This window comes from Trichechus manatus, unplaced genomic scaffold (assembly GCF_000243295.1).
Source record: "Trichechus manatus latirostris isolate Lorelei unplaced genomic scaffold, TriManLat1.0 scaffold00277, whole genome shotgun sequence".
Taxonomy (NCBI): Eukaryota; Metazoa; Chordata; class Mammalia; order Sirenia; family Trichechidae; genus Trichechus; species Trichechus manatus.
This window is the reverse complement of record NW_004444213.1, coordinates 1,929,591-1,944,543: the sequence shown is the minus strand read 5'-3', so window position 1 is coordinate 1,944,543 and position 14,953 is coordinate 1,929,591. Positions and strand designations below refer to the sequence as shown.

Below are 14,953 nucleotides of genomic sequence, written 5' to 3'. Positions count from 1 at the left end.
AAAAAGCTAAACCAAAGGCTAAATAAAACCCAAAAAACCTGTTGCCGTTGAGTCGATTCCAACTCATAGTAACCCTATAGGATAGAGTAGAACTGTCCCATAGGGTTTCCAAGGAGCGCTTGGTGGATTTGAACTGCTGACCTTTTGATTAGCAGCCGAACTCTTAACTACTATGCCACCATAGTTTCTCAAAGGTTGAATATAAGGCCTAATTATAACATGTAGAGGAGCCCTGGTGGCACCGTGGTTAAGCCCTTGCTAACTGAAAAGTTGGTGGTTCGAACCCAGCCAGCGGCTCCAAAAGAACTGGCAATCTGCTTCCATAAAGATTACAGCCTTGGAACCCCTGTGGGCAGTTCTACTATGTTCTGTCGGGTCGCTTTGAGTTGGAATAGACTCAATAGCAATGTTTTTTTATTTTTGGTTTATTAAGTGTAGCAAGATAGTATGGAACAGTGTATCATGATCTCAGTTATGTGAAATAAATCTATATTTATTTATGCATAAACAGGCTTAGAAGGGCATACCTAAGCTGTTAATAATTTAATTTTGCAATAAACATATGTTATTTTTGTAATCAGGAGTCCCTGGGTGGCACAAACAGTTAAGCACTCGGCTGCTAACCAAAAGGTTGGCGGTTCGAATCCACCTAGAGAAGCCTCGGAAGAAAGGCCTGGTGGTCTGCTTCTGAAAGATCACAGTCACTGAAAACTCTATGGCGTGCAGTTCTACTCTGAAACACACAGGGTTGCCGTGAGTCAGAACCAACTAGACAACAGCTGATTTATTTATTTAATATGATTAGAAAAAAAATCCATTCTGGAGATAAAGACTCTGAATTGTAACAGTTTCCCGCTGACGTCTGACAAACTGCCACTTTCTACCTAGCCCCATTTGCTCAGATTCCCGCACTAGTGTTGCCTTCAAGCAATGCCTAGCCTTGAGCGCAGCAATTCCATCTCTCTAGAACCTTCTCACGGCTCTCTGCCACCTTACTTTATCTCTCCTTCTTTAATGGGGTATGCCATCATCAGTTCTATGACTAGCAAGCACCGATACAGTGCTTAGCATGTGCCAGGCCCTGTGTTAACTCATTTCGCCCTCACAGCACCTCCGAGAGGGACGGACCATTATTTTCCCCACTTACAGCTGAGGAAACTGAGGCACACAGGGGTGAAGTAATTCTCACAAGGTCACACGGTTGGGACGTGGCAGAGCCAGAATTCAAACCCGGGCAGCCTGGCACCAGAGTCCCTGCTCTTCACAGCTGTGCTTCGCAGCCTCCCTGTGCCCCCACTGTGGGCGCAGAACTGAGTTCCCAGCTGCAGGGGGACAAAGGAGACCTTAGGCCACGACCCTGCCCTCGAGGGCAGTCCTACCCGCTTCTCATAAGGCATGCACACGAGGCAGCAGCCAAAGGAGCGAGGCATAAAAACAACCCCACCTGCGCCAGGGAGGAGGGCTGTGGTGGGTGCTGTGAGGAGAGTGAGGTGACAGCCTGGTCGGTGGCCCCTGAGGGAAGCACCCCAGAGCCTGTGGCTGGCGAGTGGGAATGTTGGAGCAGAAGAAGGCTCTCCCTGAGGCTGTGAGGACAGTCACCCAAGGTCTCGCTGAGACTCCTCCCTGAGGAAGACGGCCTGCGGGGCCCGAGGAGGCACCGATCGTGCTCCGGGGCCACGCCTCTCCTGGGCCCTCTCCTCAGAGCCTAGCCCTGAAGCCGGCGGCCTCCAGGTGGGTTTTCCTCTTTCAGAGCCCAAAATGAATACGAGGACCATCCACCTGGCCATCAGGGTAGTCAAGAACACCCTCTCCGATACCAGGTCTAAGGTAACAGGGTAGAGACGGGGAAGTGGATGGGGCACAGGGGACACTCTGTTGGGACGTCAAGATTCGTGATACAGGTCCACCATCAGCCCGAGGCCTTCTCTGCCAGTCTACCTCTGTGCAGTGAAGGGCCCCGGCCGGCCTCCTCAAGCCAACACCGTTTTAAATTTTTTACTGTTGCAAATATATACATAACATGACATTTGCCAGTTCAACATTTTTTAGGTGTAACAATTTAGTGACATCAATTACATTAATCATGTTGTGCAACCGTCAACCATAATCATTGAAGCCAACACCTTGGATAGAAAGCCCAGCTTCCCACCCAGTACTGGGCAGATGGAGGGTAGTAAGTCTACTAAAAGCTGTGGTTCCCACTCTGGAGACCCCTTGCTTGCCTGGGACCTGGAGTTTCTGAATGATGAGTCTCAGGCATCACCTTGGACAGAGAGGAGGCCAAGCAAATCCAGCTTCGGCCACAGCCGCTCTGCTGCTTAGGGCGTTTATAGGATCTGACTTCAATTGGAAAAATGACTGAGGGTCCCCCCACAAATGCACAGTTAAAACCACTATTCCAGGCTGCATTGGCTGGCCCAACTTGGAGTGCGGCTGTGGTTCTGGGCTGCGGGCTCTGAGGGGTGCTGTTGAGCCACACGGGGGCGGGGACAGGGAGATGCTGGGTGGGGAGGGTCTGCACAGAGATTGTGAGGAAGAAGTTGAGGGGACAGAAGAATTTGGCCTGGGGATTTAGACAGAGAAAGGAAGAGAGAATAAGCTTGTTCTGTGGCGCCCCTACAGAGTCTCATGTGGTGAGCCCGAGGGTGCCCACAGTAAGAGGTGCTCTTCCTCACCAGAGCTTCCCAAAGATGAGCAGCCTGCATAGAGGGAATCAGCTTTGTGTCTCTAGGGTTCTGATGGGCTTCTGGGTGGGGGTGCTACAGGGCAGGGCCCCGTGAATGAGATGGGATGGGGAGTGGATAAAGTGGGCAGTAGCCTAGTGGCCCCTGGCCTCTTCCAGACCAGAGTGTCCCCAATTCCCAGCTGTCCCATGTCACCAGACTGGGTGTTAGGCACTGAGCCTCCTGCCCCTGGAGCCCACCCCAACCTTCAGCACTCCCACCACCTTGTCCCCTCAGGTGAGGATGGCCATTCTCCGCATCATAGGCCAGTTGGCACTTTCCGGCTACCAGGACAGGATCAAAGGCTGGGGCCTGAAGTACGTGTCAGTGCAGCTGACCTTGTCCACCTACAAACTGGTGAGTGGCCCCAACATGCAGACCCCTCAGCGGTTGGACTTTGGATGTGGTGTCCGCCAGCCTTGAGGAAAGCCAACCACACAGTCGGTGCACTTGTACTTGAGCTCACGTGCATACACGTCAGTGACACATGTACATAGACACACAACATGCTGGCAGGTAAAGGTGTGCACAGTCACAAGAGTTGTTGTTGCTGTTGTTGTTAGGTGACTTCAAGTTGGTTCCAACTCATAGCGACCACATGTACAACAGAACGACAACAGAAAAAAACCCTGCCCAGTCCTGCGCCATCCTCACAATCGTTGTTACACTTGAGCCCATTGTCGCAGCCATTGTGTCAATCCATTTGGTTGAGGGTTGTCCTCTTTTGCTGACCCTCTACTTGACCAAGCATGATGTCCCTCTCCAGGGACTGGTCACTCCTGATAACATGTCCAAAGTATGTGAGACTAAGTCGCCCTGTCTTTGCTTCTAAGGAGCATCCTGGCTGTACTTCCCAGACAGATTTTTTTTTTCTTCTGGCAGTCCGTGGTATATTCAGTATTCTTCGCCAACACCATAATTCAAAAGCATCAATTTTTCTTCAGTCTTCCATATTCATTGTCCAGCTTTCACATGCATATGAGGTGATTGAAAACACCATGGCTTGGGTCACGTGCACCTTAGTCTTCAAGGTGACATCTTTGCTTTTCAACACTTTAAAGAGGTCTTCTGCAGCAGATTTGCCCAACGCTGTGCTTCTTTTGATTTCTTGACTGCTGCTTAAATGGGTGTTGATTATGGACCCAAGTAAAATGAAATCCTTGACAACTTCAGTCTTTTCTCTGTTTATCATGATGATGTTGCTTATTGGTACAGTCGTGAGGATTTTTGTTTGTTTTTATGTTGCGGTGTAATCCATACTGAAGGCTGTAATTTTTGATCTTCATCAGTAAGTGCTTCAAGCGTGGTGTCATCTACAGATTGCAGGTTGTTAATGAGTCTTCCTCCAATCTTGATGCCCCTTTCTTTTTCATATAGTCCAGCTTCTCGGATTATTTGCTCAGCATACAGACTGAATAAGTATGGTGAAAGGATATAGCCCTGACACACACCTTTCCTGATTTTAAACTAAGCAGTATCCCCTTGTTCTGTTCGAACGACTGTCTCTTGATCTAGGTACAGGTTCCTCAAGAGCACAATAAAGTGTTCTGGATTTCCCATTCTTCGCAATGTTATCCATAGTTTGTTATGATCCACACAGTCCAGTGCCTTGCGTAGCCAATAGAACATAGGTAAACATCTTTGTGGTTTTCTCTGCTTTCAGCCAGGATCCATCTGACATCAGCAATGATATCCCCAGTTCCATGTCCTCTTCTGAATCTGACTTGAATTTCTGGTAGTTCCCTGTTGATGTACTGCTGCAACCACGTTTGAATGATCTTCAGCAAAATTTTACTTGTGTGTAATTATTAATAGTATTGTTTGATAATTTCTGCATTCTGTTGGATCACCTTTTTTTTTGGAATGGGCACAAATATGGATCTCTTACAGTCCGTTGCCAGGTAGCTGTCTTCTAAACTTCTTGGCATAGACAAGTGAGCACTTCAAGCTCAAACGTTTATTGAAATATCTCAAATGGTGTTCTGTCAATTCCTAGAGCCTTGTTTTTCGCCAATGCCTTCAGTGCAGCTTGGACTTCTTCCTTCAATAACATCGGTTCTTGATCATATGCTACCTCCTGAAGTGGTTGAACGTCGACCAATTCTTTTTGGTAGAGTGACTCTGTGTATTCCTTCCTTTTAATGCTTCCTGTGTTGTTTAATATTTTCCCTGTAGAATCCTTCAATATTGCAACTTGAGGCTTGAATTTTTTCTTTAGTTCTTTCAGCTTGAGAAATGCTGAGTGTGTTCTTCCCTTTTGGTTTCCTAACTCCAGGTCTTTGCATGTGTCATTACAATACTTTACTTTGTCTTCATGAGCCACCCTTTGAAATCTTCTGTTCAGCTCTTTTACTTCATCATTTCTTCCTTTAACTTTAGCTACTTGACATTCAAGAGTAAGTTTCAGAGCCTCTTCTGACATCCATTTAGGTCTTTTCTTTCCAATTTTTTTAATGACCTCTTGCTTTCTTCATGTCTGATGTTCTTGAGGTCATCCCACAGCTCCTCTGGTTTTCAGTCATTAGTGTTCAACGTGTCAAATCTGTTCTTGAGATGGTGTCTAAATTCAGGCAGGATACACTCAAGATTGTACTTTGGCTCTTGTGGACATGTTCTAATTTTCTTCAGCTTCAACTTGAACTTGCATATGAGCAATTGATGGTCTATTCCATAGTCAGCCCCTGGCCTTGTTCTAACTGATGATATTGAGCTTCTCCATCGTCTCTTTCCACAGATGGAATTGATTTGATTTCTGTGTATTCCATCTGACAAGGTACACACGTATAATTGTGGTTTATGTTGGTGAAAAAAGGTATTTGCAGTGAAGAGGTCGTTGGTCTTGCAAAATTCTATCTTGCGATCTCTGACATGGTTTCTATTGCCAAGGCCATATTTTCCAATTACTGTTCCTTTTTCTTTGTTTCCAACTTTCACGTTCCAATCATCAATAATTATCAACGCATCTTAATTGCATGTTTGATCAATTTCAGACTGCAGACGTTGGTTAAAACCTTCAGTTTCTTCATCTTTAGTCTTAGTGGTTGGTGCATAAATTTGAATAATAGTTGTATTAACTGGTCATCCTTGTAGGCATATGGGTATTTTCCTATCTGATGACGTTGTAGTTAAAAGCTTGGCTGCTAACCAAAAGGTCTGCAGTTTGAATCCACCAGCTGCTCCTTGGAAACCCTATGGGGCAGTTCTACTCTGTCCTATAGAGTTGCTATGAGTTGGAATCGACTCAACGGCAACAGGTAACGGATCCCGTTGAACTTCAGAATAGATCTTGATGTGTTCTTTTTGATGATGAACACAATACCATGCCTCTTCTTTTTGTCATTCCCGGCATAGTAGACCATATGATTGTTCAATTCAGAATGGCCAGTGCCAGTCCATTTCAGCTCGCTAATGCCTAGGTTATCGATCTTTATGCAATCCATTTCATTTTTGTTGATTTCCAATTTTCCTAGATTCATACTTTGTACATTCCATGTTCTGGTTATTAATGGATGTTTGCAGCTGTTTCTTTTCATTTTGAGTTGTGCCACATCAGTAAATGAAGATCCTGAAAGCGCGACTCCATCCATGTCATTGAAATTGACTTTACTTTGAGGAAGCAGCTCTTCCTCAGACACATTTTAAGTGCCTTCCAATCTGAGGGGTTCATCTTCCAGCACCATATCAGACAATGTTCCGCTGCTATTCATAAAGTTTTCAATGGCTAATTTTTTTCAGAAATAGACCACCAGATCCTTCTTCCTAATCTGTCTTAATCTGGAAGCTCAACTGAAACCTGTCCACCATGGGCAACCCTGCTGGTATTTGAAATGCTAGTGGCATAATTTCCAGCATCACAGCAACGCGAAAGACACCGCAGTACGACAAAGTGACAGATGCATGAGAGTCACAGGGGCAGGAATCTGAAATTCATGACAGAGACATGCATGTCTCTGAGCTTCTCAGGGACCCAGTATCTGGGCATCAAGCCCCATGAGAGTAAGGAGACCACAACCAAGACCACAGCAAGGCCCTGCCAACCCACAAACAGGGGCTCCTTTGTCTGTCTTCCAGACAAATCGCCGGGAGAGCTTTTATCAGAGAGACTTGGAGGAGAAGATGGTCCACAAAGTTACTATGGACACAGTGAGGATCATCACCTCCTCTGTCAGTGGGATGACCAATGTGAGTGAGTACTCCCCACACACACACACCTGAGACCAATATACTGGGACCAGTGGGCACAGCTCATGTCTGCACTGTGCCAGGCTCTGGGGGGAAGCGTGCATGCCCAGACTCCCCAGCTTTGCTTCTCCCATTCCTGCTGCCTGGGGTGCCTGGGGTGCCTTCCTCTTCTAACTGCCTGAGCTCTCACCCTTCAAGACCCAGTTACACAGCTGGGTCCTTAATGGAAACTTATTCCTTGTCTCTGTATCCCTAGATACTAGGGCAATGCCTGACACACAATAGACTTCAATAAGTATCAGGTGACTTATTGCCTGAAATGTGTTAGTTACCTTAAAGCACTTCCAGTCCAGGCAGGTAGGGAGTGGTGTAAAGAAAGGGTTTTAGCTGTTTAATTACACAACCATTTAGTGAGTTCCTACTAGGTGAAAGCCATGTGGGCTTACACTGATGGGATCCGGAGATAATACAGCCCCAAGGAGTTCACAGGTTGTAGGGGAAAAGAATGTGTCGACTTGTAACTGCAATAAAATGTACCATAGCAATAAGATAGGAAAAATTTACAAAGGCAGCATCGAGGAGGGAATAATAGTCCATTAAGTGAGGCCATAGGCCAGACACTTCCTGACCAGTGGTAGCTTACTTAGTTGCACAAATAGTGAGAATAATAATAGTAGCTACAGTCCATTGGGCATCTACCTGTAGCAGGTACTGTACTAGGGGTGCAACATGCAGAATCTCATTGAATTATTCCGACAATTCTATGAGGTATGTTCTCTTATTGTTACCTGATTTTTAGATGAGGAAATTAACGCTCAGAGGGATTCATTAGTTTTCCCAATACCTGATAACCAGTGGAGCCAGGTTAAAATGCTCTTTCTAACTCACCATGCTGCTTCTTGGGGACACCCAGAAGTTGGGGGATTCTAGTCCTGGCAGCTGGAACAGGTCAAGTTATTGCACTTGTTAGCTGGTAGTACAGGGGCCTCATCCCAAACTCTCAGGGATGGAGTGAGGAGAAGGGGGGCCAGGATTAGCTGGGGGTATTCAATGGCCATCCAAAGAGAGCCATGGTGGAAGAGGATGGTGAGGTGAGGAAGATGACACACACTGAAGGTGAAGAGCTAGAGACAAAGCTCCAAGGTCACAGCTCCAAGGTCTCCAGCAAGCACACATGGGCCATCTGCCCAAAGTGTGCTTCGAGAGGATTTGGAGTCAGAGGGAGGTCCCTGGACTAGAGGGCATGATGGGTGTGGGATTGGTGTGATGGCCGCAGGGACAGAGGGGCTCGGTGGAGGGCTTGCCAGACTCAGCAGGGACTAGCTGGAGCTGTCCCATGCCACATCAGGGTTGGTGGCACTTAGATGCCCTGACAAAGACCAGGGTTGACAGTGGAGCTAGTTCAGGGCCAAGGCAGTCCATGGGCAGACACTGTGGGTGGAGCCTGATGGCTCCCCTTGGATGGCCATGGGATGATGCCCCCAGCTAACCCTGGGCTCCTGTCCCCCTGCCTCCCCAGGAGTTTTGGGTGAGACTTCTGTGCTACATCATGGAGACAGACTACACGGAGGCCCTGACCCCCATCTGCATCAGCCTGACCAACCTGGCAGAACGTCAGCTCCACAGCAAGGATGTGGGGACCAACATGGCCAGCCGCAGCAAGCATGGTAGGCAGCTCCCAGGTTCAACGGATGGGGGCAGCCGGATGGCTGGCTCCATTCCTCAGAGCCACTCTCCTCATGCCCCCCACTCAGGGGCTCAGTCCTATCATGGCCCACTCCCCCGCGCCACACACACACTTGCAACTTCGCAAGAGGCATGGCTCATCCCTTGCCCGTTCATCTCAGGGCTGTGTGTTTGCTTGTCACAGCTCACCAACTCCCAAGGCCCTCATAGGGAGGCAGGGGGCAGGGAGGGGTGTCTAATTACTGTTGGCCCAAGAGCGGCCAAGTCTCATGGTAGGAGACAGAACATTGTCCTGAAGATCCTGGTGTCCACCACTTAATGGTGCTCTGAAAACAGCACCGTCTAAACCCTACCCCATTAATATGATTCTCCCTCTTCCCAGGATGAGTTGATTACACTGATGTCCTTTATGGGAAATCTCCTGAGCAGACTCATTCTCCATCTTGGGGGGCAACAGGGTCCTGGTGGGGGAGCCCCTTGCAGGGTGAAGCCCCCCTTGGAGCCACAAGATCATGTTCTAGAGGTTGCCTGTCCTTCTTTCCACAGTGGACCTGCCTGCACCACAGAAGCTGCTGGCTCGGCTCCTGGTGAGTGGGTCACATCAGGCAATGTCCCTGCCCTGGTCGAGGCCACATCCTGTGGTGCCGCTCCCTTGAGCTCCTAATTTCCCAGAGCTCCCAGAGGGAGGAGGGAGCCAGAGTCCACCAAGGGAGCTGGACACTAGGCAGTACAGAGCTTTCTGGGTCCCTGTCACCCCTCTTGGGTGTTTGTGGCAGGGGGCAGTATGCCCTTGGACAGCTGGGGACCTTGCAAGGATCTGTTCCCAGGCGAGGACCCCTAAACACCCCTGGGGTATTCCAATAGCCTGCTCCTGAGGTGGGATCAGTCCTTGACCATATGTCTGCACATTTATACTGACCATGGATGATAATACTTGCTCCCCTGAAGCCGGGGGTGGGGAAAGACCCAAGATGCTGCCCCTCCTCCCCCTTTCCTCCCTGCAGTGTCCTCTATGGGGGGCGCCCTCTGTCCCTGGGGATCCCCGGTGCTGTGTTTGGAAAGCACCCATTTCGCCCAACTCCTCCCTTTACAAGTGAGGACAGTGAGGCTCTGAGTCAAGGAGTGAGGTGCCTGGGCAAGACCCTACTTGAGCCTTGGTGCCCCACCAGGTGCTGATGTCATCCCCCTACAAGGGCGAGGGCCGCGGGATCGCCATGCTCAACCTCCTGCAGACCCTGAGCCAGAGCATCGCTCCCTCCATGGCCGACATGTGGGAGCTAGAGATCCCGCTGCTGGTTCAGTACCTGGAAGGTGAGGTACCCGGGGTGCACTTGAGCCAACTATCCCATGTCAGCCATCCTCTCCACCATCGACCACATGCCAACCATCCAGTCTATGCCATCCATCCCCTCTACACCATCCATCCACTCCATGCCAACCATTCCCTCCATGTCAGCCATCCACTCTATACCATCCATCCACTCCATACCAACCATTCCCTCCACACCAACCATCCCCTCCACAAAATTCATCCACTCTGTGCCATCCATCCACTTCACGCCAATCATCCCTTCCACACCAAACATCCACTCCACGCCAACCATCCTCTCCACTCCAAACATCCACTCCACGCCAACCATCTTCTCCACACCATCCATCCACTCCACATCAACCATCTCCTCCACACCATCCATTCACTCCACACCAACCATCCCCTCCACACCAAACATTCCCTCCACACCAAACATCCACTCCACGCTATCCATCCCGCCCACACCATCCATCCACTCCACACCAACCATCCCCTCCATGCCATCCATCCCTTCCACACCAACCCCCCTCCTCACCATCCATCCACTCCATGCCATCCATTCCCTCCACACCAACGATCCACTCCACGCCAACCGTCCCCTCTATGCCAACCATCCCCTCAACACCAATCATCTATTCCACACCAACCATCCCCTCTAAGCCAACCATCCCCTCCCTGTCAACCAACCACTCCAAGCCAACCATCCCTTCCATACCAACATGCAGGATCTGAGGCTCAGGTGGACCCATGAAGCCTATGTTTGTCTTGGGGATTGGCCAAGCCGGTGGGGAAGGTGGGGAGGGAAATGCTATGTATGATGGGCCCATCCATGGGGGGCCTCGGATGCCAGGCTGGGAGGCAGACCCCGAGGTGGGCAGCAGGAGAAAGCAGAGTGTGGTGCCTTTCTTTCTGCAGAACACACTGAATTCACTTGGAATCAGAAGACCTGGGAAGACAAGCTAATTCAGGTAAGGAGGTGATTGTGGCTGCTGAGGCTGGGTTTGAGGAGGAAATGGGGCAAAGATGGGTGAGCATTTGGCGAGGTTGGCATGTAGGAAGGTTAGGAGCCTCTAAAGGATATGCTCTCCTTCTGTCGGAGAAGACTGGGGAGTACCAAGCACGTCCATAGCTGTATCTATCAGTGGGGAGAATGAGGAGCACCTTCCACCCTGGGGAGATGAGCACTCCAAAAAGCAGCAGTTAGCAGACACCCCTCCTTCCAGCCCCCAAAGCCACAGCCACCCCCCAGACCTGCAGAACACACAGCACAGACTGGGGCTTTATGGATCGGGTGATCTAGAGACTGGGGAATGGTCCAGAGGGGCAAGCCACTACTCAAAGTCACGCAACATCCCAGCACCCTTGGTTCCACCCACTGACATCTCTGCTCCCCACCACCCTCAGTTTCTGAGAAACTCTATCAAGAAGACTCGGGGGTCCAGCTGGAGCCTGCGCCTGAGCAAGGAGCTGAACAACCAGATTGAGAGCTTTGACAGCCCCTCCCTAGAGAAGGTGCATCCCCACGGGGCAGGAGAGTTGGGATGGGGGAGGACTCTGGGGGGAACAGAGCAGACAGGGTCACGTGGTTTGTGACTGTCGACGGGGTCCTCAAGGAGAGGTGGATGGTCTACTATATTGTCTTCTAATACTTTTATAGTAGGATATTTTTATAATTAAAAAAATTGAATAGAGCAAGTCTTCCTAAGTCAGGGTATAAGCTAAACTGCTGTAACAGAGTCCCGGAAACACAGTGGCTCAAGCTAAACATTTACTTATTGCTCACATAACAGATGCTGGGCAAAATGTATCCCTGAGAATGGCTTACTAGTTGAGGCTTCTGATATGCTATCATCAAGAAGATGAGCCCCGGAATATGACTAAACCCCCCCAAAAACCAAACCCGTTGCCATCAAGTCAATTCTGACTCACAGCGACCCTATAGGACAGAGTAGAACTGCCCCATAGGATTTCCAAGGAGCGACTGGCGGATTTGAACTGCCGACCTGTTGATTAGTAGCTGAACACTTAACCACTGCACCACCAGGGCCTTGGAATATGACTACACAGTTTTCAATCCAGGTCCTACCGCTTCCTGGTTGTGTCACCTCCTTATACCTTATTTTCCTCACCTCTAAATACAGTAGTAGTATTTACCTTATAGACTTGTGATGAGGATTAAATGAGATGACACACGCTGGCTCTTATTATTTTTCTGAACATACAGTTATTACAAATAAAAAACATAAAATAAAAGGAGAAATAACCCAACAGAAAATGGGGAAGGAATATAGACAGAAATTCTAAGAGCTCAAATGGATCATTAAAATATAAAAAGATGATCAACATGACTAATGATTAAAGAAACACAAATTGCAAGGAGAATGTTCCAGCTCTCCTTGGTAAGACACTATGTTGGTGAGTATGTGGGAAAATGGGTGCTCTTAGATTTGTTGGTGGGAGTGTAAATTTGTTCTACTTTGGCGCAGTGGTTAAGTTCTCAAACCCACCAGCGTCTCCGCAGGAGAAAGATGTGGCAGTCAGCTTCTGTAAAGCTTTTCAGCCTTGGAAACCCTGTGGTGCAGTTCTACTCTATCCTGTAGGGTTGCTATGAGTCAGAATCAACTTGGCGGCAATGGGTTGTTTTTCGTTTGTTTGTGTTTTATTAAAGTTTATGGGAACAGTGGTGATTCAGTGTTAGAATTCTCGCCTTCTGTGAGGGAGACTCAAGTTCAATTCCGGGCCAATGCATCGCATGCACAGCCACCACCCATCTGTCATGGGGGCCTGCATGTTGCCATGATGCTGAACAGATTTCAACAGAGCTTCCAGACTAAGATGGACTAGGAAGAAAGGCCTGGAGATCCACTTCTGAAAAGTAACCTATGAAAACCCTGTGGATCACAACGGTCCGTTGTGCCTGTGGTCACCATGAGTTGGGGGCTGCCTTGACAGCTGCAACAAGAACAACAATTAAAATTTATAACATGCATGGTCATATATGGTCTGACCCTTCAGAATAACGTGAACACTTATTTTAAAGAACATACAAAAAGCAAAGATATTCGTGCATTTTTTGGAAAACCTAGAGGAGTATGTAGCGAAGTCCCACGGCAGTGACCCCACGGGCGGGAGCGGAAAGGCCTGACGGGCCGTTTCTTTCTCTGTCTGCCTCTCCAGGCCTTTCTGTACCGGGCTTTGGGCTTCACCCTGGCCACGGGCCTGGAGGCCGACAAGGTGGAGGTGCTGCTGTTGGAGCTGCTGTATAAGACAGACTACAGCAACGACTTTGACCGGGAGGTGCGGGCCGGCCTGGGGGGCATGGGCCTGTGTATGTGTGTGTGTGTGTGTGAGTGAGTGCAAGCGGGCGCTCCCCCGGCCCACTGCCCTCACCCTGGCTGGCTGGTCTCCTGCAGGGGGTCATCCTGTGCTTTGGCCTGTGTGCCCGGGGCCAGGTGAAGACGGTGTTGAACGTGCTGCACGACTTTGAGGAGCGGATCCAGGAATCAGAGCAGTCCTGGCAGATCGGGGCTTGGCGGGTAAGACCCCTGGTTCCAATAGCCAGGTCTCCGGGGTCTCTTGGAAGAGTCCTCAGCACCAGTCCTTGCCACCTAAGTGCTGCTGTAACGCGAACGCCACAGTGGGTGGCCTTAAAGAACAGACTTTGATGTTCTCACAGGTCCGGAGGCTAGATGTCCCAGTCAGGGCCTGAGCCGTGTGCACTTCTTCCTTGTCGGTGAACCTGGGCGCCCTCTGGTTCCTTGCTTGTAGATGATCTTCACATGGTGTTCGTCTTCCCTGTGTGTGTGTCTCTCTGTCTAATCTGTTCTTTTTATAACTCAGAAGTGATGAGGTTTAGAACCCACCCTACTCAGGTATGATCTAATGAACACAGCAAAGAATGACCTGTTCTCAAACAGGATTACATCCACAGGTATTGGGGTTAGGATTCCAATGCACATTTTGCATGAGACACAATTCAATCCATAGCAGCACCCAGCCAGAGCTATTACTAGATTTCCATAAGAAACTCCCCTCCGAGTCTCCCATCACCAAAATGACTGAGATCCAAGGCTTCCCCTGAAGTAGCATGACCGCTTTTGCTGTTGGGTAATCTAAAGAATACAGGTGGGTCTTCTCACGATCCAGATGTTGCAAAGGGTTCCCAGCCCCTCACTGCTCACTGGGCCCCTCAGACCAGCCGCTGGGCATCCTGGGTGCTGGTTGTCGCCGTTGTTGTGAGCTGTGGTCTAGTCAGCGCCCGACTCATAGTGACCCCAGGCACAGCGGAATGAGATGCGGCCCAGTCCTGTGCGGTTCCCATGCTTGGGTTCGAATCAGACCATTGTGATCCATAAGGTTTTCACTGGCTATTTTTTGGAAGTAGCTTGCCAGGGCTTTCTTCCTAGTCTGTCTTGGTCTGGAAGCTCTGTTGAAACCTGTTCGGCATCGTAGCAACATGCAAGCCTCCACTGACTGATGGGTGGTGGCTGTGCATGAGGTGCATTGACCAGGAATGGAACCTGGGTGTCCTGCATGGAGGGCGGGATCCCAGGCCCCACCCAGGCTGCTGTGTCAGACCCTCAGAGCTGGAGAAGGGGCTTTGGCAGCATGCAGTGAACCTTCCATACGCCAGGAGAGCCGCTCAGCGCATCAACGGTGCTAGGACGGAGGGGCTATAATGCCCACTGCTTTAGCAATGACAATGCTGAAGCTTGTCCAAAGGCACGCGGGGGGTGGGTGGGGAGGCTGGGATTTGAACCCAGGCTGCCCATGCCCAGGGGATGGTCCAACAGACTGGCTGAGCCCCTAGTGGGACACCTTATGGACTCACCAGGGCCTCAGGCTTTGGCCTTGACCTTGGCCCCTTGCCCTGGGGTCTAGTAGTTTGGATGGAGAGAACTGAGCAGAGAGCAAGGCCCGAGGCCTGGGTCTCCAGTCTAGGCCTGGCAGGGCCTGGCTGCTCCTGCCCCCGTCCAGGGTGGCTTCGGTGACCTCCAGCATTTCCTCCCACTTGGAGGTTGGGCTTGGTCAGAGGGTGTGGACACTAGGA

At 49.8% G+C, this 14,953-nt stretch overlaps 1 protein-coding gene across 1 annotated transcript in view; it reads left to right on the top strand.

Annotated features, from left to right (window-relative positions):
- MROH2A (maestro heat like repeat family member 2A) overlaps positions 1-14,953 on the top strand; it is a 50,447-nt gene that overhangs the window by 12,366 nt on the left and 23,128 nt on the right. Inside the window, exons 12-21 of the mRNA XM_004390030.1 lie at positions 1,751-1,827; positions 2,961-3,080; positions 6,795-6,905; positions 8,425-8,572; positions 9,138-9,178; positions 9,761-9,902; positions 10,819-10,871; positions 11,308-11,415; positions 13,081-13,200; positions 13,317-13,439. Of these exons, the coding sequence (XP_004390087.1) occupies positions 1,751-1,827; positions 2,961-3,080; positions 6,795-6,905; positions 8,425-8,572; positions 9,138-9,178; positions 9,761-9,902; positions 10,819-10,871; positions 11,308-11,415; positions 13,081-13,200; positions 13,317-13,439 (1,043 nt within the window). The remainder of the gene's footprint in view (positions 1-1,750; positions 1,828-2,960; positions 3,081-6,794; positions 6,906-8,424; positions 8,573-9,137; positions 9,179-9,760; positions 9,903-10,818; positions 10,872-11,307; positions 11,416-13,080; positions 13,201-13,316; positions 13,440-14,953) is intronic.